Source organism: Thrips palmi, unplaced genomic scaffold, assembly GCF_012932325.1.
Source record: "Thrips palmi isolate BJ-2018 unplaced genomic scaffold, TpBJ-2018v1 HiC_scaffold_15, whole genome shotgun sequence".
NCBI lineage: Eukaryota > Metazoa > Arthropoda > Insecta > Thysanoptera > Thripidae > Thrips > Thrips palmi.
In genome coordinates this window covers 10,624,992-10,647,734 of record NW_023144624.1, presented here as the reverse complement: position 1 = coordinate 10,647,734, position 22,743 = coordinate 10,624,992, and the positions used below count along the sequence as shown (strand labels likewise).

The window sequence follows — 22,743 nt, the reverse complement described above, 5'->3', positions numbered from 1 at the left end:
GTGTCAGAAAAGTTGATGATGTGGGAAATGACCGTCAGATGGCGCCACGCGCAGCAAAGCAAGCAGACTTCTCTTGAAACCCATGACAGCTGGCGCCCACACTGTAATCAGGTGGTTTGTTGTTATGTTAGGTACGTAAATGCGAGCCGTGTTTTAGGCGGAGTTGTCAATGAAAATGCCTCTGAGTTGGTGCTTATCTCTTGTGCTGGTAACAAGGCTCCTAAAGGACTGTGTGACGTCTGCTGTGCCAAAAGTTAGGTTACGAGCCCCTAGCTAGTTGAACTGATTTCTAAAATAAACTTTGACCCTTCTGGTTCAGCCCCTGGTTTGATCTAAAATCAAACGCATGGGAAGAGTTTTCGGTTTGTGTGAGGACCCCATAAGGCAGCTGCTGCTTCATATGTTTCTTAAATGGCTTACTTCATATCATTCATAACTGTTATCTTCAGGGTGTTGTAATTGATTTGTTCCCATTCCAGTCTTAAACACAATGGTTTTCTTCATTCAGGCTCCAAGTAGTGTGAACCTCATCCAATGGACATCGCCAAAACAATTTTCGGCTCCCGACCACATGAGGGATATAGTGGAAAGGAAGACTACAATGTATGTTGCAGTTTGTGTGTGGTGCACCTTTAGCAAAAGAATGTTTTACTCATTAAATAATTTTCTGTGCAGGACAAAGTAGAGACGGCCGGTTCTGATGACGAGGACAGCTATTTAAATAGCTATTTGGATGGTCTCCGTGAAAGCTCTGCCATTGATAAAGATGGCCCAGCACCTGTTCCTGGTGGTCCATTTTCCGCCCTGACACCGTCTATGTGGCCACAGGACATTCTTCTGAAACTAGGACAGCAGTCAGACGACCCAAACTCTCAACCTGAATACAGGTACTTTTGTCTGAAATCATTGCTGATTTGCTCTAAATGATTTTTCATTTTGCCTCTGCATCTGCTCATGTAAAAAGGCATCTAAAATGTATGCTAATTCTTTTTCACTTTTACAGGTTTGATGAATTTGGCTTTCGTGTTGAAGAAGAAGATGGTCCAGAACAAAGCTCAAATAAATTACTTGGTATACCATTTGTTGAAGACCCTCAGCATAGGTAAGAGAATTAAATTGCTGAAGTCAATCCTTATATGCCTGCTGTGAGTCTTTATTCAATTCTATCATTCTTAAATATTTCAGACTGCAGTGGGTTGCTCATTTAGAGTTCAGTCACAACAAAGATGTCTCTGACCTGTCATGGGACAATGTTGAAACGTCTCTTCCTCGGACAGAAAAATTGAGAAACATGGTTAGAGCAGGAATTCCACATTCATTAAGACCGCAAGTGTGGATGAGACTTTCTGGTGAGTTCCATAAATATTTTTTTTCTTATCTTATTTTGTTCTTGTCCAGTGGTCAACTCGTTTGTTTTATTCCTACAGGTGCTCTTCAGAAGAAAACAACTTCTGAGGTGAGCTACAAAGATATAGTGAAAGCATCAAGCAGTGACGCATTAATGACATCAAAGCAAATAGAAAAAGATTTGCTGAGGACTTTGCCAGGCAATGCCTGCTTCAGTCAACTCTCAAGTACTGGTATTCCTCGACTGCGAAGGGTTCTTCGCGGTCTTGCTTGGCTTTATCCAGAGATAGGGTAAGTAAAACCTAGTATTTTTAACTAAATGACAAAACTTTTGGAATCCCTTTTTGTGGTCATGGCTGGACTCTTGCAGTGGCTTGGTCTTGTTTCAGTTACTGCCAAGGAACAGGAATGATGGCAGCTTCTTTGCTTCTTCTGATGGAAGAAGAGGATGCATTTTGGATGATGAGTACAATAGTAGAGGAGTTGCTGCCTGCTTCTTATTATTCCTCAACCCTTATAGGTGAGACCTTTGCTAAGAGAACTAAGCAAAATTTTAAAGTTCTCAAGGCACTGTAGCAAATACTGACAAAATGTTTGATTGCAGGTGTTCAGGCTGATCAACGGGTTTTAAGAACGTTTATTTGTAGCTATCTTCCTGATTTAGATTCTGTACTTAAGGAGCATGACATTGAACTGTCCTTAATTACTTTGCATTGGTTCCTGACTCTCTTTGCTTCTGTTGTGCATATGAAGATTCTTCTTCGTATTTGGGACCTCTTTTTCTTTGACGGTTCTATTGTTCTCTTTCAAGTTACTCTCGGCATGTTAAAGATAAGGGGTAAGACAGTCACTGCTCTTTTTAAATTCTTCTATATTGTCTGAAGTAATTCAAATGAATCAACTTTCATTCTTTGCTTTTTCCCTCTCTGCCAGAACCAGACCTTAAAAAATTGGAAAACTCTGCTCAAATATTTAATGCACTATCTGACACCCCAGGAGACATTGAAGATGTTGATCAGCTACTGCAGGTAAACGCTTGCAATACATGTGGCATTTCTATTCGGTGTTCAGTTCTTTAATCAACATTATTCTTATTGCCTTGCAGGTTTCTTTTGAGGTGGCATCTTCTCTGAATGATATGATGATTGAAACACATCGAAGACGCCACTTAGCATATTTAATGTCAGACCAAGGTGGTCTTGTTGGAAATCCAGAGAACATGCCAAACTTGCCAAAGCAACATCTTAGTAGGTCAGCACGTCTTGCTGCTGTTCTCCTTCATGCCCTTCTAGATTGTTTATTTAGTTTGCCAGGCAGACCTGTCACTAAATTTTGGTCATAGCACTGCTCTCTGCTATAACATCACAGCTTCGCTTTGCCTTGTTTGCTATCTTTCATACTTGTGTAAGTGATTTGAAGGCTTGCCCACAAATGGTCGTTTCCTAAATCAATAACTTTTTAAAGAACACTTAATTGCTTATGCATGCTTGTTTAACTTTGCTTTTGTCACAATGCTGGCATCTTTTGCCCTTTCCAAACCAGGCATAGGTATATTCTTTCATTATCTATTTGCCTTGAAAAAATATTTTTCTTCAATTGAATGTTTTTTTTTTAAATTGAATGACATTAATTCTGTCTTTCTCTTAATGAAATTTTCCATGTGGTAAATATTCATGTTGTTTTCCCACTTCTGTAGGCGCCAGGTGAAGAAAACAAAATCTGTGATTCAGTTGCTTCTCTTCGGAGACATGGATGGTGAAGACGACATTAAATTAAAAAATATAAAACAAACAGGTACAATCTATTGCATTTAAATATATTTTTTTGGTTTAAATTATGTTATTTTAATTAATAATTTTTTTTAGAAATTATGGTGAGCTTGCGAGAGGCTGTCTTACAAGTGGCTAGACACTTTATGTCAATGGATCCGAAGTTGTGTAAGGTGGTCATGGAGCCAGACTACAGCATGGAAAGTCATGCGAAAGACCATGAAATCTATGTTGATGTTTCCCGAACTCGGAAGAGGCGTGCCAAAGCACTTTTGGGTACATACTTTTGTGTCTGTTTTTTTTTTTTTAAACCAAAATGCTGGTTTGCATTGCCACCCCGCTTGACCTATGTTATTCTGTCTTAGACTTTGAACGGCATGATGATGATGAGCTTGGGTTCAGGAAAAACGATATAATTACCATTGTGAGCCAGAAAGATGAGCACTGTTGGGTTGGTGAGCTGAATGGACTTAGAGGTAAGATCTTGAGATTCATTTGGTACTTGCAGTTCAAAAGTTTATTTGCTTATTTATTTTTCTCTTCCCATGATTTACAGGTTGGTTCCCTGCCAAGTTTGTTGAGTTACTAGATGAAAGAAGCAAGCAATATTCTTGTGCTGGAGATGATGCTGTCTCTGAAGCTGTTACTGATCTTGTTCGGGGAACTCTATGTCCTGCCATCAAGCAAGTGTTGGAGCATGGAATGAAAAAACCATCTATTCTTGGTAAATTTTCCCCACAAATTTTCTTCTTTTGCATACCGTTGTAATTCTAGTTTTCAATTTTATGATTTTGTTGTGTTCCAGGAGGCACTTGTCATCCATGGTTGTTCATAGAAGAGGCTTGCACCAGAGAGGTGGAGCGAGATTTCAACTCAGTCTATAGCAGACTTGTGCTGTGTAAAACCTTCAGACTTGATGAGGATGGAAAAGTTTTGACTCCTGAAGAGGTACTTTTTTCTCTCTTTATCCTGTTGTGGCGATTTATATTTTTAATTTTAAACCTTTGATCCTGACTTAAAATTTTCAGCTTTTGTACAGATGTGTACAATCCATAAATCAGAGTCATGATGATGCTCATGTTCAAATGGATGTCAAATTGCGCAGTCTTGTGTGTATGGGTCTCAATGAACAAGTATTACACCTTTGGCTGGAAGTTATGTGTTCTTGTGCTGAAATTGTTCAAAAATGGTTTGTAGAGGCTTTTTTAAAATTTACTATTGCCTGTGTAGGCTTTACCTACACCTGCAGTCTAAAGCTTTGCTGTTTCGGCTTTCAGGTACCACCCTTGGAGTTTCATCTTTAGCCCAGGATGGGTGCAAATTAAATGTGAACTCAGAATACTGTCCCAGTTTGCATTCAGTTTAAATCCTGACTGGGAGCTACCACAAAAAAAGGAGCAAAGTAATCAACCTCTCAAAGATGGAGTCAGGGACATGCTGGTGAAACATCATCTGTTCAGCTGGGACTTGTAGCTTGCTAGGGTTGCCTAGTGCCACAAATGAATTTTAAGATATCATTAGCACTGTATATACAATTTATCAGCAGATATCAAACCCTTTATCCAGTGCTGCCAGTCAATATTTCTATGTTCCATCTCAAAATGTCATCATAAGGTAGTAAGGTCCCACTGTCTCATTCATTTCAACTTAAAAATTTTGTTAGACACCATCATACAGTAATTATACCTGTTATGGTTTGGTGGCTGAATATTTTGTGTCTCCCTTCAAGGGTTGGAAATTTTTCCTCACCTTTTTTATATGCTAGTCTTAAAGCAACTGACATATCTGCAGGCATTAGGCTGGAAAATATGAGTATATTTTATTTACTATTTATTGCAGACTACATCCAGTTTTCAACTGGTTGAAGAGTAATAATAATAATGATGTTCCTTCTTGCTTTGTAAACACATTTCATTTGCATGTGATCAGAAACTGTCCAATTTTGTTTAGAAATTTTTTGTTGCTATAAATTGAATATTTATTTATTTGATTACCTGTTGGCATTAATAACTGCCCTTGGTAAAACATCTGTTGGTACATTTTTATCTCTGAACTTTTATATGTCCAATCATTTAAGAGTGTGATGTGTGATGCTTAGCTGTGGTATTTGAAAGTATGGTATATCATCTTGTTTTATGATTGCAACTTAGCCTTTTTGTGGGTTGTAAATACTTTTATCAGCTAATTTTAGTTGAAGACTGATTTATTTTATTTGTATGATAATACTGTTTATGAAATAGACATGTGTTTTGTCCTCATATGCTACCATACCTCATCTCCTTTAATGATCTTATTTCTTCTCTCACTCTAAACCCTTGCACTCATAAACTGTAAGGATAATTGAGAGGGGGAGAAGAAAAGCTAATTTTTATTGATTCCCTAAGCAAATGTTAAGTTTTTATCTAAAACAACTATTTTTGTCATTGTATCCCTTATCACAAAATTACGATCTAACAATTGTGTCAGGCGCGGCTCAAGGATTTTTGCAAGGAGGAGGCAATTGCCTATATGCTGGGGGGAAAGTAAAGAAACGCTTTTTGCCTACCTTGAGGCGCCGATGGGTCATCCACCATCATTCACCCTTTCCTCCCCCTAGAGCCGCGCCTGCATGGTTTTAAAAGTAACTGCCTCTTAATTTTCTTTTTGTGTAGAACACTTTCTGACATGTTATTAAAAAGTGATTGAGGTATTTTTAACCTGTCTTATTTCGCATATTGATGTCGAATTTCAGATAGCTAACTGGTTTTTTCTGAAGAAAGTTTTTCTGTTTTACTATTGTGTTTTTCCCGATTTTTTTTTTATTTTGTATCATCTTTATTACGATGGGGGTCAGTTTTATGAGATTTGGTGACATTCCCCTGAAATAAATTCTATCTTGAATTTTACCATGTTCCTATTCTTTTTCACCCTAAAAAAATCCATGCATGTAGAAACGATGGAAAGAGCGATTTTTAACATGGTCACTTCCGCGTCGAGTGTCAAATATCGACCGCTCTGCCACGTCGCGCGAAATGGCAGGTCTGCCAAGATTCACCGAATCTTGAGACATGTAAATAAATGAAATTCAAGATGTAAAGTCTGAGTAAACTACTCTTTGGTTTCGACGATCACATTACTGTGTAATATTTAAATCAATTCAAGACAGGATCCCTGAAGTACTTCTAATGATGTTTTTTCTGAAACTATTGCTTACCCATTCTATTTTGCTTCGAAGGGTGGCAATCATAGTGGGTATCTTCCTCAAGTCCACCGGGCACTACGTGCCTGGTCTAGGGTGGTCAATTTTTCTGACGACTGCATGCGCACGGAGTCGTGAGAGTCACGTGGTTCCATGGGCATTCTAACCTCCTACTGTATGATGCAAATCGCCTAGGACAGTGATTTCACACTTGATAGCCATCAAATTCATAAATTTATTTGAAATTTATCGACCCTTCGTACCCACGCCTCTTTCTAACCGCCCTTTCGGTCTTTCGGTTAGGCTTAGGGGGGCGAAGCCGTCGACCAAGCGGGCTTGACAGCAGCAGACGCCAAGCACGATTTGGCGGGCGCGCGTAGGGTAGCGGCCGGCTGACCAATCACAGCGTGGCACGGCGAGTTCCGAATGCCCCCGAACGCCGCCGAGTGCAGCCGAAGTGAGCCGAAGCCGCTCGCCTGGCCCAGCTGTTTGTTTTGTTTCAAGGCATGAGATTCACGTGACTGCCTGAGCGCTTCGACCGCACCGAATCTCGCTTCCCATTGGCTGCCGCTCCGACGTCGCGCCCTCGGCAGCCAATGGTGGGTCGCGTTGCAAAGTCGCTAGGCCGTCAACTCCCCCGAAGCTTTTGACATCAATAAATGCTATAGTGAGTACTGTGGGTGCGGGTTGAACGGTCGCGGTTCGTCGGGTTGCGCTTTGTCCGAACGTTTTAAATTGAACCTCAACTTTTAATTTACAATATGAGCATTGATGCACTTCTACAAGCAGCGGAATTCTTGGAGAGGAGAGAAAGAGGTGAGTTTTGCTGTAATTTTGTGCGGTTTTGGCCGGAATCCACGTCAACATGGCTGAGTTCCTTGTCACTTTGTGTTGTTCACCCGGGTCAGCTGATTTTTTGACGCTTTCTCATTTATATTTTCAGAAGCAGAACATGGATACGCATCCTCATTACCTATGCCGGATGATCTCAAATCTATGGCGAAGAGGCCAAAGACGAAAAAATCTTACGGGGGCAGGTAAGATCTCTCACCTTAAAATTGGCTATCACTTTCTCTGATGTAAACAAAGAAGGAATTAGAGCTGTTTTTTTGGGAGATGCAGAGACTCTGCCTCTCTTGAGCAATCAGATATTTGATATGCCATCAGCACTTGTTGTGAGAGGTCCCTCCTAACCTACCAAGTCTCATGTCGGCCGTCCGATTCCATTGTTCTCAATCCGCGAAGTCATCAGTGAACTAACTGGGCGGGTAAACCAGCCGCCCGCTCGTTCTTCCTCAGTTCATCGATGAGAGTACACTATTTAACGGATGGCCAAGGCTTTTGTTGGGGAAAGTGGAGTGACCACGTTTGACTTTGTGAGAAAAGAGAGTCTGTGAAAATTTTCTTTGAGTGTCACTGCAAGGGTCATTGTTTTGGGAGGTAAACAACCGATCCATTCCTCAAACTTTTGTGGCTGTTATCTTTGGTAGTGGAAATTGGCGCATTCTGTGTTCCATGAAGATGGAGGTATTTTTTTTATCTGGTGGAAAGGGGGCAGAACTCCTGTGAAAATTCTGAAGCCTGTGATATGGTGCATACCCGTTTCTTGTGGTGTTTGTGATTTTGGACTCCCCTCAGCTATATGGCTTTTTGTGCAATCAGTGAAATATTCTGAAGTGTCCTCAAACTGAGCTGGTGTTTTGCTTGGATAGATTAAATTAGTGCAGTAGGTGTAGTAAGACAGTTTTGTAGGGGAGTGGCGTTCATTTTGGCTTCAGCCTCCCAAGTGTCTCGAAAGTGATAAGTTTTATTTGACTGGTGAAGAGAAAGTTCTTTGAATTACCATTGTGGAGTTTTCTTTCAAGAAAAGCCCCACTGAAGAGCTGAAACTGGTCAAGTGTTGAATTTCACACAGTTCCTATCCACCCTTTCTGTTAATTTTAAGACTCATCTAGGGCTGTTTATTCATTTTCTGGCTATTGATACCGGACTCTCCAATCCTAAGTGTTTGATAATTGTGTCCTAGTGTTGAATTTCCCCCATGTTCACTCCATGCCACTAGCTTCCAGGCTTTTTATGTATTTCCTAGACTGATATTTAAGGACAATTAGTGTACCAGAGAATTTGTGTATTCATTGATGATGGTAGCCTAGCTCTTACAGAACAACTTAAACCATGAATTTATCATCTAAATGGCTTGTTACTATTTTTTTTTTTTTGGGGGGGGGGGGGGAGAAAGTGAGGTTATGTTTTAGCTTCTCAAATCACCCTAATTCTAAGCAATGTGTGGTTTCTATCTCTTTCTAAACATCACCTCAGCAAAAGTCTGCTGGTTGGTACTTGTTTTATGATAGCACTTCTAAACCCTGCTCTAAAATATCATAAACTTCCTGAATATATCTGTTGAAAGTAGCTCTTGTGCTCAAGTGCATTGCTGTGCGAGAAGCCGATTGCAGGGCAACCTGCCATCCAAGGCCACATTTTGTCTTAGTGGTGATTCTCACCACTGCGATGAAAGTGAAAATAGGATTATTGGTTTTGTCATTGTGTTGGCAAATTCCCTATCTGCTGAAATTTGCACATTATCTGATAAAGCTAAGGCCTGGCAAGACTTGGCCAACCGAAGAGACCTGGCTGATGGCGTGGTGAGCCCTCCTAGCTGATCTCGACTGATCTGCGGGCGATATGAGGCGGGCCATAGTGGGCCAGGGGGGACGCTCGAGTAGCCGGGGGTGTGGGACAGGGACACGGCGTGGGACACGGCGTGACCTCTAGTGCCCGTCGGCCTAAAGGCGGCCCCCATGAGGTCCGCCAGGCCACGCCAGGCACACGGCGCGCCGGCCCGGCCGAGGCAGGGCGGCTCACGGCTGCTTTTGCAAGTTAGGGAGGTACGTAGCCTCGATTTGCGCCCTGGGCGGCCTGGGCAGCCTGAGGGCCTTGAGTGCGGGCCAAGTCCCAAGTGCACTTTGATCGGGGTGGGGGCTGGGCGGTCTGACCACAGGTGGGGCGTGAGGCGCCGGGGAGGTTCAGAGCCTGGTCTCAATTTTTGACGGCTAGAGGCTGGTTGTCTGGGGTAGTTGGGAGGCGACGCGCTAGTTTACCTTTTTATTTCCTGGGGGTCGTTGACCCGCGGCCACTTTTCGTCCGGGAGGAAGCGATGACGAAAAGGATATTGCACTGTGGAATGGCGGCCGTGCATGCCGCGCATCGACGGACGCCATCAATATGCATTGGTGCGAGTGAGACAGAAGTGCAGCGAGTTGCGGGTCGGCGCCAGGGCCGGCCGGCCGGCCTGCGCGGCCAGTGGCGTGGCCAAGGGGTTTGACCCCACACCCCACGTGGACCGGCGAGGAGGGGGAGGGGGGAGTGGGGGCGGGCCAGCCGGGGCGCCTCGCGAACGGACCCGGGACCACACCGACGCCCCCCCCCCTTCCACCCCGTTCCGTTTCCGCTTTCCCACGTCCTCCGCCCCCGCGCCCACCGTCGCCCAAAGCAGGGACTCTCAAGCCAGTCTCCCCGTTTGAATTTTGTTTTCCTCTTGTTGCAGTGGTTACAGGGAGAAGCATCATAGCATAAGCAGCAGCAGCGGTATTAGCACGGCGAGCAGCAGCAGTAGCAGCAGCAGTAGAGGCGACCGCGACCACCACCACCGCCACCGGCGTGATAGCGAAAGCTACCACCGGGATAGCACCAGCAGCGGCTCGTTCCGGAGGTCCCTGTCACCCGGCGATAGGTAAGCCTTGGCCGTGCCTTGCGAGGTCCCCTGCGGCCCGCCCGGCCCGCCGTGCGCCTTACGCCCTTACATTTGATGCGTTTTACTGACACACTGCCCGCTTGCTTTACAGAACAACGCATAACGAGCTGGAAAAAAACAGGTGAGTGCATCATCGGCTTGGTGAAAGTGTCGAGGTCGGCGCCGTGCTCGGCGCCGTGCCAGGAGGGAGAGAGGGGTCCCGCGGCCGCGGCCTGGGCCTGGCCTGGGCCCCGCGGACTCTGGAAGCAATTGGAGTCGCCCCCTCTCCTCCGGCACCGCGGCACCGCGCGACGTGGCGCCGACGTGGCGGCACCCCGTCAGGCCGTCAGGCCGTCAGCACGGCCAGGACCGCGGAGGAACTCGTCTAGCGCGTCTAGCGCAGGACGTTGATGTTGGTCCGCAAGCCGACGGCGCGGTCGCCGCGTGGGGGACGCGAGGGGTGCCCGCTGACCAGCATGAGCAATCGGGTGGCGGGCGCGGCGACGGCTGCTACTCGTTCATTGCTTTCTCAGGTGTTGTCCATAGCTCACCGCTCGCCGCGCGCGCAACGGAAGACTAACGATAACAAAAAACGAAAAAAATAACCGCTCGGTAGTGGCGGGTTATTCCCCTCCCCTGCCTCATTTGCAAGCGCGTGCGACGAGGACGGAGAGCGACGGCGTCCAGCGGAGCGAGCGAGAGGAACTCATTATGCAGGCTGGCCCGGCGGCCTGGCTTGCCGGGTCATAGATTCCATCATGTGATATGTACGCGCGGCGTACGTGTTGCGTGCGCGCGGCCAGGCCAACGCCAGCCCAACGCCAGGCCGACGCCAGCCCAGGCAGGCTGTCTCGCTTGGTCCCATGTGACGGACGGTGACGCCACGTCCGTGCCTCTCGTTTGGCTTGCAGAGTGGGAGGGAGAGACTGCGCTGTGGGAAGCAACGGACGGAACAAGCATCAAAGTACTACCTGCCGGGCCTGCCGGCCACAATAGCACTACCCTGTTCCACCTTGTTTCCCGGGCAGCTGGAAAACGCGACAGCCGAGGCGAAGGAAAACGAATGCGCGAAAAAAAGGGAAAGAAAAATAGAAGCGCCGCGGGGCGGGAACATGTCCGTAATCGGGAACAACCTGCTCGACGTAGCTCGAGGGCGTTTTCCGCGGACCTGTTGGAATGTGTCTTTTATTTTTTCCCGTGTACGCGTCCGTTCGCGTGAGTGCGTGGACGCAGTGTTGGTGCTCGCGAAACACGCGCACGCTCGGGGAATCAATCGCAAGCCGTGCCTGAATGGCGGCGCCGTTGTCCATCCAAGGGCCACACGGCCGGGCCGGGCCGTGCTCTAGGATTCGTCTCAGGCCGGGGCCGGCCCGTCTTCCGAGAAAGCCGTCTCGGTGCCCTTGAACCTGCGCCGCGCTCGCCGCGCCGCACGGTCTGGACGGCCCCTCTCGGTGCCCTGCACTGCTGGTGGCAAGTGGGCCGGCCTCGGCCGTCGCGGCGCCCGGTGCGACCCCGCCAGGCTACGCCAGGCCGCCACGCTGGAAGATGCGATGCTTCTCGGCGCCAAAGCGAGGAGCTGAGCGGCGCGTCCGGGACTCCGGGTGCGATAGTACAAACGGGCGCAATCAGCAGTGCTGAATGGGCGGGGGAAACCCGTCTTGGGGCTGAAGCGGCCTGGTGCTTGGTGGCTCCAGCGGCCCCAGTGCCGGGGGGCCGTCGGGAGGGCCGACTGGCAGAGGCTGCCCGCGGTGCACGGTGCGCGGCACGCTTCGGTTGGCCCGCCGCGTCAGCCGCGTCGCGACGCGGGGCCCGGCCGCCTCCAAAAGGGCTGCGTGTACCGTTGCGAGGCGGCGTGCCTTGCCGCGACGCCGCGACGCCGCGACGCGGGCTGGGCTGCGTCGAGGCCCCGCGGAGATGATTCGATTTGGCGTGCTGTTGGCGGCCGAGGCTGGCTGGCGTGGACGAGGGAGGACGACGCGGTGACGTGCGGGGAAAGTGAGCGATGTGGGTGCCCTCCCTGCCGCCCTGCCCCTCGGCCCCGCCGAGGCCTCGCGACCAGCACCGCGCCCAGCACCGCGGCGACCAACGGGACCTCATGTAGATGTGGGCGGTCTTTGTTTGCTTACGGTTACTCACCGGGCCGCTCCCTACCTCCCCTCTCTCTTTCCCCCTCGCTCTCCTCTTATGCCGACGTCGCAGAAACCTCGCCTCAGAGAGTGGCGCCCGACGCGCCCGACGCGGTCGACGCGGCCGACGTGGCTACGCGTCGCCAAGTCGCTTTGCTCGGCTCGCGGGGCGTTTCGTCTCCGCCGATGTCCTGAAATGCATGTCGCGGCCGCTGCTGCCGCTCGGCCAATCGGGTCACGGGGCGCCCAAGGGCCGCTAATCTGGTCACAGGATCTTTAAGGGCCGCTAATCTGGTTTGCAGGCCCGCGTTATCCGATGAAGAAGCCGTGCTTAATCTCATCTTTGGCTCCTGGGGTCGTGGTGCCGTGCACGCCGTGCGCGCGGTGCAGTGTGTGGAAAGTGTTACGTCTCGCCTCGTTGTTGCGTAGAGTGGGCTGCAAAAAAATAAAATAAAAAGATAAAGCGCGCGCTGCCGTTGCAATGCGGCACCGAACCTGTCGCTCTGCACAGGTGCAACCCGCAGGCCGCAGGCAGAGCCACGCAGCTCACGGAGGCACGCACACTGCACACAACACAGACGGCCGGGGCGGTGGCGGGGCAGGCTGCCGTGCAGGTTGCGGAGGGTCAGGTTGAGGGGGTTGCTTGGGTCGAGTTGGGATGGGGTCCGGAGGAGCAGCCGTCTGATTCCAAGCACTGCTTTCGTCGCTCTGTCTCTCTCGCACTCATGGGGAGGTCCGTAGGGGTGCGAGAGAGACAGAGCGACGAAGCAGTGTTCGGAATCAGACGGCAGGCCAAGGGAGCTTGATATAAAAGGAGCGTCTGAGTGACAAAGCGTCTGGCGTGTCGGCCGACGACTCGACGGTGTCGAAAATTTGGATGATGATTTTGTGCGGCGCGGCGGCGGCGCGGCGGGGCGCTGGCGGCGGCGTTGCCGCGCTGAGGCCCTGCTCCTCCTCCGCCTCCTCCACCTCGTCTTCCTCCCTCTCCTCCGATCGACTCGGGCGTTGGCACCGCTCCAGGCCCAAAGACGGATTGCAACAGTTGGTTGGGCCTGCAACTGCGTGTGAATTTTCACTTCGATTTGCGTTTTGTCGAGAGCGGTCGCAGGATGTTTGGCGGTCAACTTGGGTCAAGCGTGGCTGTTCCCCCTCCCCCTTCCCGCGCGTCGGTGCAAACGAGAGACCGGTAACGGCGTGCTGCAAGCGTGCCGCGCGCCCACAAGCTCCCACCCGGTTCGGAAGCGTGTCTCGTCTAAACCCCGGGCCCTGATTCAACGTGAAAACGAAAGCCGAGTGCGCGCCAACAAATTTTGTAAGCGTCAGCGCGGTCTCTCGTCGCTTGCCTGCTCGCGGGCAAGGACGAGAAGTGAGGCGAGGAGGAGGCCGCAGGCCGCGTCAGCCGAGAAGCCAAGCCAAGCCAAAGCCAACCCCCGCCGCCGTGCCGCGCTGTGCCGAGCGTGCCGAGGCAGCCGAGGCGAACCGGGCCGTGGCGAGCCGCGCAGCCAGCGTGGCCATAACCTCTCTTGCTCACGTGTTTTCGTTGCAGCAGCGCAAGCAGCGCCACGCCGTGCCTCCCTCCCCCCTACAAAGCGAGGTTGCATCCCGGCCGTCACTTTATGGTCGGCTCGACCTAAGCTGAGACCAATCCCGCTTGGCCTGCTGGGCCGACTGCGCTTCTGCAGCCCCGTTTGGACTGTACTCCTCGGCCCCATTTGACGAACGACATCTAACGCCGCAGCGCGTCTCTAGCGCCGACGACGTCCGACCGGCCGAGCTGTCTGGAACTGGAACGTCTGAGCGGGCGACGCCTGGCGAGGCTTCGGGCCTCTGTGTCCGTCCCTCCAGCCTCTCCGCCTTATTAATTAACAACAAGGTGGCTTTGTTGACACGATGCAGCGCCCGCGGTGCAGCGGCGCGGCCACCCTTCTATTGAAGCCTCCCCCTCGCCGCTTCCTCTCGGTCGTTTCTTTCCTTTTGTACCTCATGGCGCGAAACCCGGCCGACTCCTGGCGGGGAAGGGGAGGGGAGGACGCTGAGTGCGCGCGCTCTTGTGCGTGTGTGTGTGTGTGTGTGTGTGCGAGCGCGCGCGAGCGCATGTGTGTGTAGAGGGGGAGGCTGCTCGTACGCGCGCCCATCGACGACCGTCGCCGTTTCGAGACCCATCCTTCTCCCCCTTCCCCTCCCTCCCCCTCCCACCCCCTTCCCCTCACTCTCCCCCTTCCTCCCACCTTGCCCTGTGTGTGCTGGTGAGACCTAACGAGCAGTGTGCATATGCAATCGCAGCGGTTTTGTTTCTCTCGCTCGCTCTGCCTCCTCGTGTGCCTGCCCGGAGACTGATCCAGAGATTCGTTTTCTCTCTCTCTCTCCTGCACGGCACGCTTCGTGAGTGCGGGCGAGACAGAGCGACGAAAACGACTCTCAGGCCTGGGGCCGCTTGGGCCGCTCGTATCGCTCCGACTCCCACTTTTCTTTTCTGGTGCCTCTATGATCGATTATGTCCGCGGTTTTTAATTCCGGCCGAAACCTGTTCTTGGCGCGGCCAACGCCGGGGCGGGGTGCCTTGGGGCGGGGCGGGGCGGGGCGGGCCTGGTCAGGTCTGCAGCCGCCTGCAGCGCTGGAGGGGCTATTCTGCAGTCGCGGAACTGACGGAACACGCATACAGAGTGTACACAGTGTGCCGGTACACGCGCACCTCCGCGCTGCGGTCGCAGGGCCGCTGCGGGGGTTGGGAGGACGGGGCGGGCGCCCCCCTTCCAGCAGCAACATGTAGTACACTGTACACGTCGTCGGACGGGACGACGGGACGGTCACTGTCCCGATTCGCGCTCGGGCCCCTCGGGCCCCGTGTCTGCTGTCGTAGATACTGCACCAGCGTCGCTACGCAGCAGCGTGCCTTTTGGGCGCGGTTCGCTCTGGAGATTAGACTTTATCTGGTGTCCGGGCCGCTTGCTGACGAGTCGTTTTGTCGCTCCCTCTCTGTCGCACTCACGCGATGTGCCGCAGGGGTGCGAGAGAGACGGCCGCGAGAACACCCCTCCGGAACGGGTCGGCTGCGTGACCGTCTGTCTGACGCGACCGTCCAGCCGTGAGGCCGTCAGGTGTCGTCGTACGTGGTGGTCGACTTGGGCCTCAATGGGGGGAGGGGGGCTGGGGAAGGGGAAGGCTCGTCTAGGCCGGAAAATGAGCGCAGCGCAGCAATGCGGTAAAATGAAACCCTGGAGGTTCCCCGCGCGCCAGCGCGCGCGCGTGTGTGTCTGTGTGTGAATGAGAATGTGTGTGAGGCAAGGGGAATGAGAGAGGGCTGGGGTGGGGGGGTGTTGTTGTGGCCTCGTCATCACGTTTAGAGACGGCGTGGAAAAGGGTCCCGATTGCTTGCCTCCAGGAATGGCTCTGGCCTGCCGTGGCTGTGCCGTGGCTGTGCCGTGGCTGTGCCCCGCCCGCTCCTCCAGCAAGATGCACCGCGCAATCGGCTGCCCGGTAAAATAAAAGTCGTTTTCCTTCCCTCGGCGACGCGTCGGCGACGCCGGCGACCACCTGGCAGTGGACCGGGGCACGGTCTCGTCTCGCTGCGTCTCGCTGCAAGCGCGGTACGGGGGAACGGAGTTGGTTCGACGGCGTGTGGAATTTGGCGGACGTGGACTCGGTGTCTGTCTCTGCGCTGTCGCGGGCTCGTCCTCCCGTGACGTCGTCGTGTGGTGTACACCGTGCACATCCGCCTGCCTGCCGTGCCTGCCGGGTACTCGGCGCGGTGCAGGGGCGGCCGGGGGCGGCATTGTACGTACGGACCGCGGACGACCGCGGTGAGCATTCTCTTTGCGGTCGGTCTTCGCCGGTCGGTCGGTGCACGGCAGCACGGCGCTCGCGGTGGTGGCGCTCGCGGTGCGCGACGCCGCGGCGCGTCTCGGTGGCAGCAGACTTGGTGGCGCCGCGAAGCCGCGACGCCGCCGCCGCCGCGACGCCCAGCTGTACAGACATTGGTCTCGTCATGCTTTGCTTTATCATTGGTGCACCTTAATCTAGAGAGGTGGGGCCGGTCAGGTACGCGGCCCGTACACACACAGACACACGGCCGGGGCGCTATCGTGGCGGCGGGCGCGGGGCGCGGGGCGGTGACGTGGCGGACGAGGCCCTGTTAGCCTGTGCGTCCGGCCGCCCGGCAAGGCACGGCGGCACGGCAAGGCGGCGCCCGGTCGGTCGGTCGGTCGGTCGTCAACCGATCACGAGCGAAACGGCAGCCCGGGCCGTGGCCGCCGCGTGAGCCGTGAGCCGCGTGGTTTGGTTGGACGGACTCGCGGGGCGCAGGGCCGGAAAGGCCGCGGCCCGGACGGTGCTCCTGGGCGGCGACGACGCGGTGCATCGGCGGTGCAGCGCGCGGAGGCGCGGCCAGAGGCGTGCCCCGAGCCCCAAGGTCACCGGGATGTCTAGAGCGTCACCGCCCGAAATACTGCCGGGCCGGCCGCGGCTGGCGGCTAGGCTGCACGCCGACGACGGAGCGGACCAGCGGGCCGCCCCAATAATAATCAAAGGGCGAAGCGCGACGACAACAGGGCGCCCTTGACCTTGGCGGAAGGTCCCGCAGGTTCCCAGTGTTTCCCTTATCGGCGCGGACCTGCCGCCGCGTGCTGCCGCCTCCTCGGGCCCTCGGGCACGCGACCGGGATCGTAAACAAGGACGGACTGCCCTTCCCGCGAGTGGCCATTGGTCGAGCCAGTTGGCCTACCCGCGCCGTGCGACCCGAGCGCCGCTAGAGGATGGTGCTCTGCAGGACCCTCCTGGACGTGGCGGGGGCTGCGGGGGCCTGCCTGCGGGCTGCGGGGCCCGGTGGGGCCCTGGCGGGGCCTAGACCGGCAGCGGCCCGGGTCCGCACCGCAATGTTTGCCAGGTTGGGGTCATTTTGGCGACGTTGCCAGATGCCTTCTGCTCAGGTTAGGTCAGTTTGGCACTGTTGCCAGTTGGTCGCTGTATATTTGTCGGCGTTCCTTGGGGTATTTTTCAGCATGGCGTAAGCGGCCTAGGTCGGGTTTCCTACAGTCAGGACGCTCTTCAGATGCTCTTCTATTAAGCTCTCGCTTTTCTTTTTGGTCCGATACCCTACTTTGGCGCGGTACTATGCGGTGTTGCCGCACTTGGTTCACTTGATTGTTGCAATTTCTTTTTCGAACGGGGGAATTGAAGAAGTTTGCGGAAAACGAGGTCTCGAAGCAGAGCTGCGGACGCGGACGGCCTGGCCGGGCTGGCCCCGCATGGCAACACTCTGCACGGTTGGCATTGGGTAAGATGGCCGCGCGGGCTGCTGCTGCTGCGATGCCGCCTGCACTGTACAGGCGAGGCCGCACGTCGGCGACGTCACTGCGGCCTTTGCCGCCTGCCGCGCGGCCGCCTTTGGAAAACGGCAACGCGACGCATCTTTATCGTGGCCATTGTTGTACCTCTGGTCGTTTTGTACTCATCGAGCAAGTTCGACGTCCTTCCGGCGCACGGCCACGCAGTGCCACGCACGGCGCCATTGCCGCTCTCGTTTCGCTTTCGCAAGCTGCACACGCGTGTGTGCACGCGAGAGTCGTATACCGCGGTGGAGTGTGGTGCATATTTGCTGGCGAGCTCGCGCGGTCTCGCCGGGGGAAAACTGAAGCGCCTGGTCGACCTTTGTAGAACGACGTCGCCTTACACACTGACCTTACGCAACGAGGACGGTGCGCGCCGATTGGTGCGGCCTGCGGATTCAAATTTGGCGCGCGCCTGTGCGGCCCCGCTGGCGTGGCGCTGGCGTGGCGGTGTGGCCGTGACTGGCAAACGCACCTATTGTTAGCCGCATTGATAGAGGGCGACGCGGCGCCGGCTGGCGTTTGCTTGGCTTTGCTCGGCTTTGCTCGCCGTGCGCGTTTGCGCGTTTTCGCGGCCGCCGTCGGGATGTTGCCGTGTGGCTGCGACTGTTGGGCGAAACAGACCCACTTTTTCCAGTGCCCCGCTAGCCACCCACGCGCGCGCTACTTTCCGCCCCGCCGTTTTGAATTTGGCTGAGCGAGGTGAGGGGGGGGGGCTGGAAAGTTGTTGGCGCCCGCTGTTGTTGTCTGCGCGCCTGGCGCCTCCGCAGCGAGTGCAACCGTGCGTCGACGGCAAGGTGACTGTAACCCGAACGCGGCGTGACCCTGCAAGGCCTGCAAGGCGACGCCTCACGCTCCGCGTGGTGGCCGCGGACGCCGCGGACGCCGTGATCGCGGACGAACGGCGGCGACGTGGCGGTCGGCGTGCGGTGGGCGTGGCCGCGAGGACCCCGGCCGCCATGCTGCCGCCATGCCGCCGCCGAGCGAGGCAGAGGAGGGGCCGCGCGGCCGCGCATGCAACTTGGCGGTCCTCCCGAAGTGGCGCATCGCGCATGGAGTGACAACGCGCCGAAATAGAACTCGGAAATGATGTCGCTGTATCGGCCGCAAGGCCGGCAGGGCCCCGGGCAGGGCGGCAGGCCGGCAGGCACTCCCTGAAGCGCTTGTCGCCAAGGCGGTGGGGCCGCAGCGGCCGCCGCCTCGGTGCAGCCCCCTCGCCTCATCTCGCGGCCGGCACTGGCAACTGGCGGCCCACTTGTTCGTAGTACATTGTACTTGATGAAAATTGGTGGCGGGCGCAACCTGAGCGCAGCGCGAAGCGCGCGACGACGTGGGCCTCTGCACGTGTACCGCGCCGCGGGGCGCTGCGGGGCGCTGCGGGGCGGTGCAGTGGCGTGGGCGGCCGGGTGGGGAGGGGAGCCTGCACAAAGTCAAGGCCGGCCTGACGTACTGACGTGGCCCGCGCCGCGGTACCACCGCGAATAGCGTAGCCCCTCGCGTCGCCGCGTCGCCCGCAGCGCGTACAGTAGGGTGGCGCGTGCTCCAGTCCCCGCGGCCGCCGGACAATCCTCGAGTCCTCTGGCGGCCGCACTGCCTCCACTGCGGCCGACATCGCCGTCCCTGTCGCTTCGACACGCGGACGGACGCGGGACGCGGCGCGGCCCGCGTCATGTATTTTCGAAGCGCGGCGCGGCGGCGCGGCGTGTCATGTGGCCGACGCCGAGGCCGACGCCGAGCTTGACTTGCAGCGCGGAGTGCGGCGGCGGGTGGCAACAGCGGGGCGTGGCCTTATTAGCCCTCTCGCCCGCCCCGCCCCGCCCCGCCACCTTAGTGCAGTCTGGTGCATATCAGCGGGCCGAGATACCGTAGCGCCCCATGGCAACACAGCATGGCCCTTCCCCTGACACGTGTCCGTGTGCCGCCGCGTCGCTGCGTGTGTGCCTGCCTGCCTGCTGGCCCGCTGGTTTTCGGCCCCCCGATGAATGGCGGGGGCAGGGTCCGCAGGGTACGTTGGCCGTGCGGGTGCATCGCGCGGGCTGACCTATATTTATTTGTGGGGGGTCGAGTCGAGCCGCCGGTGCGGACCGGGCCCAGCCGAGCCGAATATTCTAGAAGCAGCGAGGCGGCGGGGCGGGGCGGGGTGGGGTGGGGTCCCGCGGGCCGCGGCCCGTGGTAGAGGTCGCGGCGTGGAACGGCGCGGACCTGTTTGCAAACTTTGGGACGGTCTCGATGGTCTCGCTGGTCCGGCCGTGGCGGCGACGGACGGCAAGCAGCATCGAGTGGCCAGACGGCCGGACGGCGGCAGGATTATTGCAGCGCTTCGCTCTGATAGCGTTTTGCCGTCGCCGTTTCACTTTTGCGAAACTTGAGCGGGGCGGGGCGGAGCGTGAGCCTTGGCCGGCCACGTACGCTTGTTTGTCTGCTCGGTGCCGCGTCCGCCGCGTCGTGCTGACGGTGAAAACGAACTGCATCGCGTCGCGCGGCTCGGCGGCTCGCTCGCCGCGGTGCAGCCTCATGCGCCACGCAGCCACGCGGTGCGGACGCTCTGGCTGTGCGAGGCGCTGTGTGGGTGCGACGGTTGGAAAAAAACGCGGTTGGCGTGCTGGCGGCTATTTATCTCCTCCTTGAGCGAAATTGTCCGTGTTGGTTACCTCTTTATTTACCTGCGCCACGCCGGGCCGCGCCGCGCTGCCTGCACTGCACGCGCCACAGCTGTCTCTGACCGGAAGCAAGCGAAGCGAGCGAAGCAAGCCCGCCACGGAGCGCGCGGAGCGTGCCACAAGCCTGGCACTCCGGCGGGCCGCAGCCTGTTACCCTTCTGGAGGGCCCGGACGGGGTGGAGGGGCAGTGTGGGCGGCCAGGCCACCGTGGGCACCGTGGCTCGAGTTTCGATATCGCCTCCCGGTGATGGCGGATGCCGTAACGGCCTGTAAGTACACCTCCTTCTGCGCCCCCTTCCTCCTCCTCCTCTCTGCCCCCACCACACTCGCCTAATTCGCCTCGTATCCTTCTCCCTCCCTCGCCCTCCCTCTCCCACATCCTCTTCGCTTTGTCTTCCTCTTCCTCCTCATCACCAATATCTGGAGCGATTAGCATTACCGGACGGGAGAGGTAAAAGGCTCGTGTGTGTAGGCATGTGTGTGTGTGTGTGTATATGACGGCCGCGTTTGTTGGTGTACGCACAATCGGCCTTGAACTTCCGGCCCGTGGAAGTGGCGGTAAATTTAAATGCCTCCAGCTGTCCAGCGCCGCGCCGCCGCCGCGTCCTCGCCGTCCTCTATGCCGGGCTGAATCGGCGGCCAGGCGCCGCGTCGCGCCGCGTCGGTCTCGGTGACTACAGCCGCGTCATATCGAGCGACCTTTGCCGACGAGGCCTGTAATTGGCTGTTTACCGACAGTGTAGGCGAGGTGCGCGCGCCAGTGTACATCAGCTGACGCGAGTTACCTTGAACTGACCTCACAATATCTGGGTGTAACAGTCCCTGACAGTCCGCACCAAAAGTACGCGTCACGTCCCCCTGGCGTGCCTGGCGTGCGTGTCGTGTGTAACGTGACGTCAATGGGCCGCGCTGCGCCCTGGCCGTGCCGCGCTGGGCTGTACAGTGTACAGGGGCAGGCTGGGCAGGCTGGCGGCGGCCTGGCCCGAGGAAAACTCCCCCCCCGAAAACGACGTTTGAAAAATGCGCCGCGGGTACGCCGAGGCGCGCCGAGGCCCCGTCGGCCGCGGTCCGCCGTCCCCTGCTCCTGTAAGGGGCAGTCTTGCTCTTGTTCTTTTCCGAGTAAATATCGCGTAACAGGTAGCCGCTAACGTAATTGATGGCAGTGTACTATAATCCTTGGCTCGCGGGGCGCGCCTCGCCGCACCGCCAGTGCCGCCACCGGGAGGGCCGGGACGCAGCGGCGGCGTGTTCGGCTGTTGCCAACCGTGCGCTCCCCGCGCCCAACAGCGCCGCGCCCACTCGGCCGCCGCCACGCCCCTCCCCGCCACGACACCGAACCGCCCCTCGGCGACCAACCCCCTCCGACCGCCTCTAGCGCCCCTAGCGCCACCGCCGTCGCGAGTCGACCGCGAGGCCCTCCGTCCGGGGCTGGCTGCCGACACCTGACCACCGCCCGTCCCGAAGGACAACGATGAATGCTTTCCAGCGCCCCATTGACAAGGGGTGGTAATCGGGAATCCCCGCGCGCGGGGCACGGACGTCAGCAGACTGATCCGGGTGGGAGGTGACTCTCTCTCGCACTCATGGGGCGCTCCGTACCAGTGCGAGGGAGATGATCCGACGGCCGCACTGACGCGGACTCGGTCTACACCAGGCAGAGCCAGGTGTCCGTGTCAGCAGGTGGCGCGAGTCAGCTGAGCCGGGCTGGCGACGGCTGGCGGGGCTGGCGGGGCTGGCAGCCAGGTCGCGGAGCCTTCCGAGCCGCCGCTTGGAATGTATCCCGCCGGGCCGCCCCCTGCCGTCGCCGTCCGCGACGTCCGCGGCGTCCCAGTGCACTAATGGAAGCGGCGTGGCCGGCGCATTGGCGGCCGTGGCGCTGTCACACGGCGGCGGTGCGGTAATTGGCGAGTATCGCGACGGCCGATGAGTCACCCCGTCACCGCGCCACCGCGGCCGCCTCGCCCGCCGTGCCGCCTTCCGCATGTGCAGGCTGGACGCAGGCAGGGGCAGGCTGGCGCTGGCCTGGCGAGCAGGCCTGGTGGCTTGAGGCTTGGAGGCCGGGTCGGGCCGGGCCGCTACGGGTTGCCAGGCTGCCCGGCGCAGCAGGCAGAGTCTGAGTGTCAGGTGTGTCTCTCGCACTCCCGGGGCGTCCCGTACAGGTGTGAGAGGGACAGGCCGAGGCGCGGTCTGGCCGCGGGAAGAAAGGACGTGCCTGGTTTTTGGCGAATCCTCGCTCACGCTGCGAGTGCGGCGGGCTGGCTGGCTGCGGCTGGACCGGGAGAAAAGCAGACAAAGCGCGTCGGCCGACGCACAGTGGGCCAGAAGACCAGTGGAGGCGGCCAAAACTCTAGACGCGTTTTGAGCTCCTGAGTCGCTAAATGGGACTCGAACCGAACGTGTGACCCCACCAATGGATTCCTCGTTCGGAGAGCAATCCATTGATGGGGTCATACGTTCGGTTCGAGTCCCATTTAGCGACTCTGGAGCTCAAAACGCGTCTAGAGTTATGGCCGGCTCCACCGGTCTTCTGGCCCACTGTGCGACGTGTTAGTACGATTTGGGGCCCTGGGTGGTTTCGCGGTGCTTCGCGGCCGCGCGGCCTCACC

The 22,743-nt window shown here is 56.3% G+C and overlaps 2 protein-coding genes across 3 annotated transcripts in view; both read left to right on the top strand.

Annotated features, from left to right (window-relative positions):
• Positions 1 to 7: 7 nt before the first annotated feature.
• Positions 8 to 5,086, top strand: LOC117640927 (small G protein signaling modulator 3 homolog). Of its 2 annotated transcripts, none has more exons than XM_034377955.1 (17): positions 8 to 131; positions 509 to 603; positions 676 to 887; positions 1,004 to 1,102; positions 1,186 to 1,349; positions 1,428 to 1,638; positions 1,737 to 1,867; positions 1,952 to 2,185; positions 2,281 to 2,375; positions 2,453 to 2,598; positions 3,044 to 3,141; positions 3,213 to 3,392; positions 3,482 to 3,592; positions 3,673 to 3,840; positions 3,922 to 4,064; positions 4,145 to 4,305; positions 4,394 to 5,086. In XM_034377955.1, the coding sequence occupies exons 2-17, from the start codon at positions 535 to 537 to the stop codon at positions 4,587 to 4,589; spliced, it is 2,418 nt and encodes an 805-aa protein (XP_034233846.1). In that variant the 5' UTR covers positions 8 to 131; positions 509 to 534; the 3' UTR covers positions 4,590 to 5,086. The 2 variants fall into 2 exon arrangements, with proteins under 2 accessions (XP_034233846.1, XP_034233844.1); XM_034377953.1 differs by lacking the exon at positions 8 to 131 and adding an exon at positions 230 to 253 and having other exon boundaries at positions 4,394 to 4,589.
• A 1,858-nt stretch (positions 5,087 to 6,944) lies between these two features.
• Positions 6,945 to 22,743, top strand: part of LOC117640910 (max-interacting protein 1-like) — a 44,969-nt gene continuing 29,170 nt past the window's right edge. The window contains exons 1-4 of the mRNA XM_034377904.1: positions 6,945 to 7,110; positions 7,238 to 7,331; positions 9,842 to 10,027; positions 10,140 to 10,169. Coding sequence (XP_034233795.1) covers positions 7,056 to 7,110; positions 7,238 to 7,331; positions 9,842 to 10,027; positions 10,140 to 10,169 — 365 coding nt within the window. The 5' untranslated portion in view covers positions 6,945 to 7,055. The remainder of the gene's footprint in view (positions 7,111 to 7,237; positions 7,332 to 9,841; positions 10,028 to 10,139; positions 10,170 to 22,743) is intronic.

Coding starts and splice junctions, on each gene's coding strand:
- LOC117640927 (XM_034377955.1), top strand. CDS start 535: ATGGACATCGCCAAAACAATTTTCGGCTCCCGACCACATGAGGGATAT. Junction 604..675: donor GTGGAAAGGAAGACTACAAT/GTATGTTGCAGT, acceptor TTTTCTGTGCAG/GACAAAGTAGAGACGGCCGG. Junction 888..1,003: donor AACTCTCAACCTGAATACAG/GTACTTTTGTCT, acceptor TCACTTTTACAG/GTTTGATGAATTTGGCTTTC.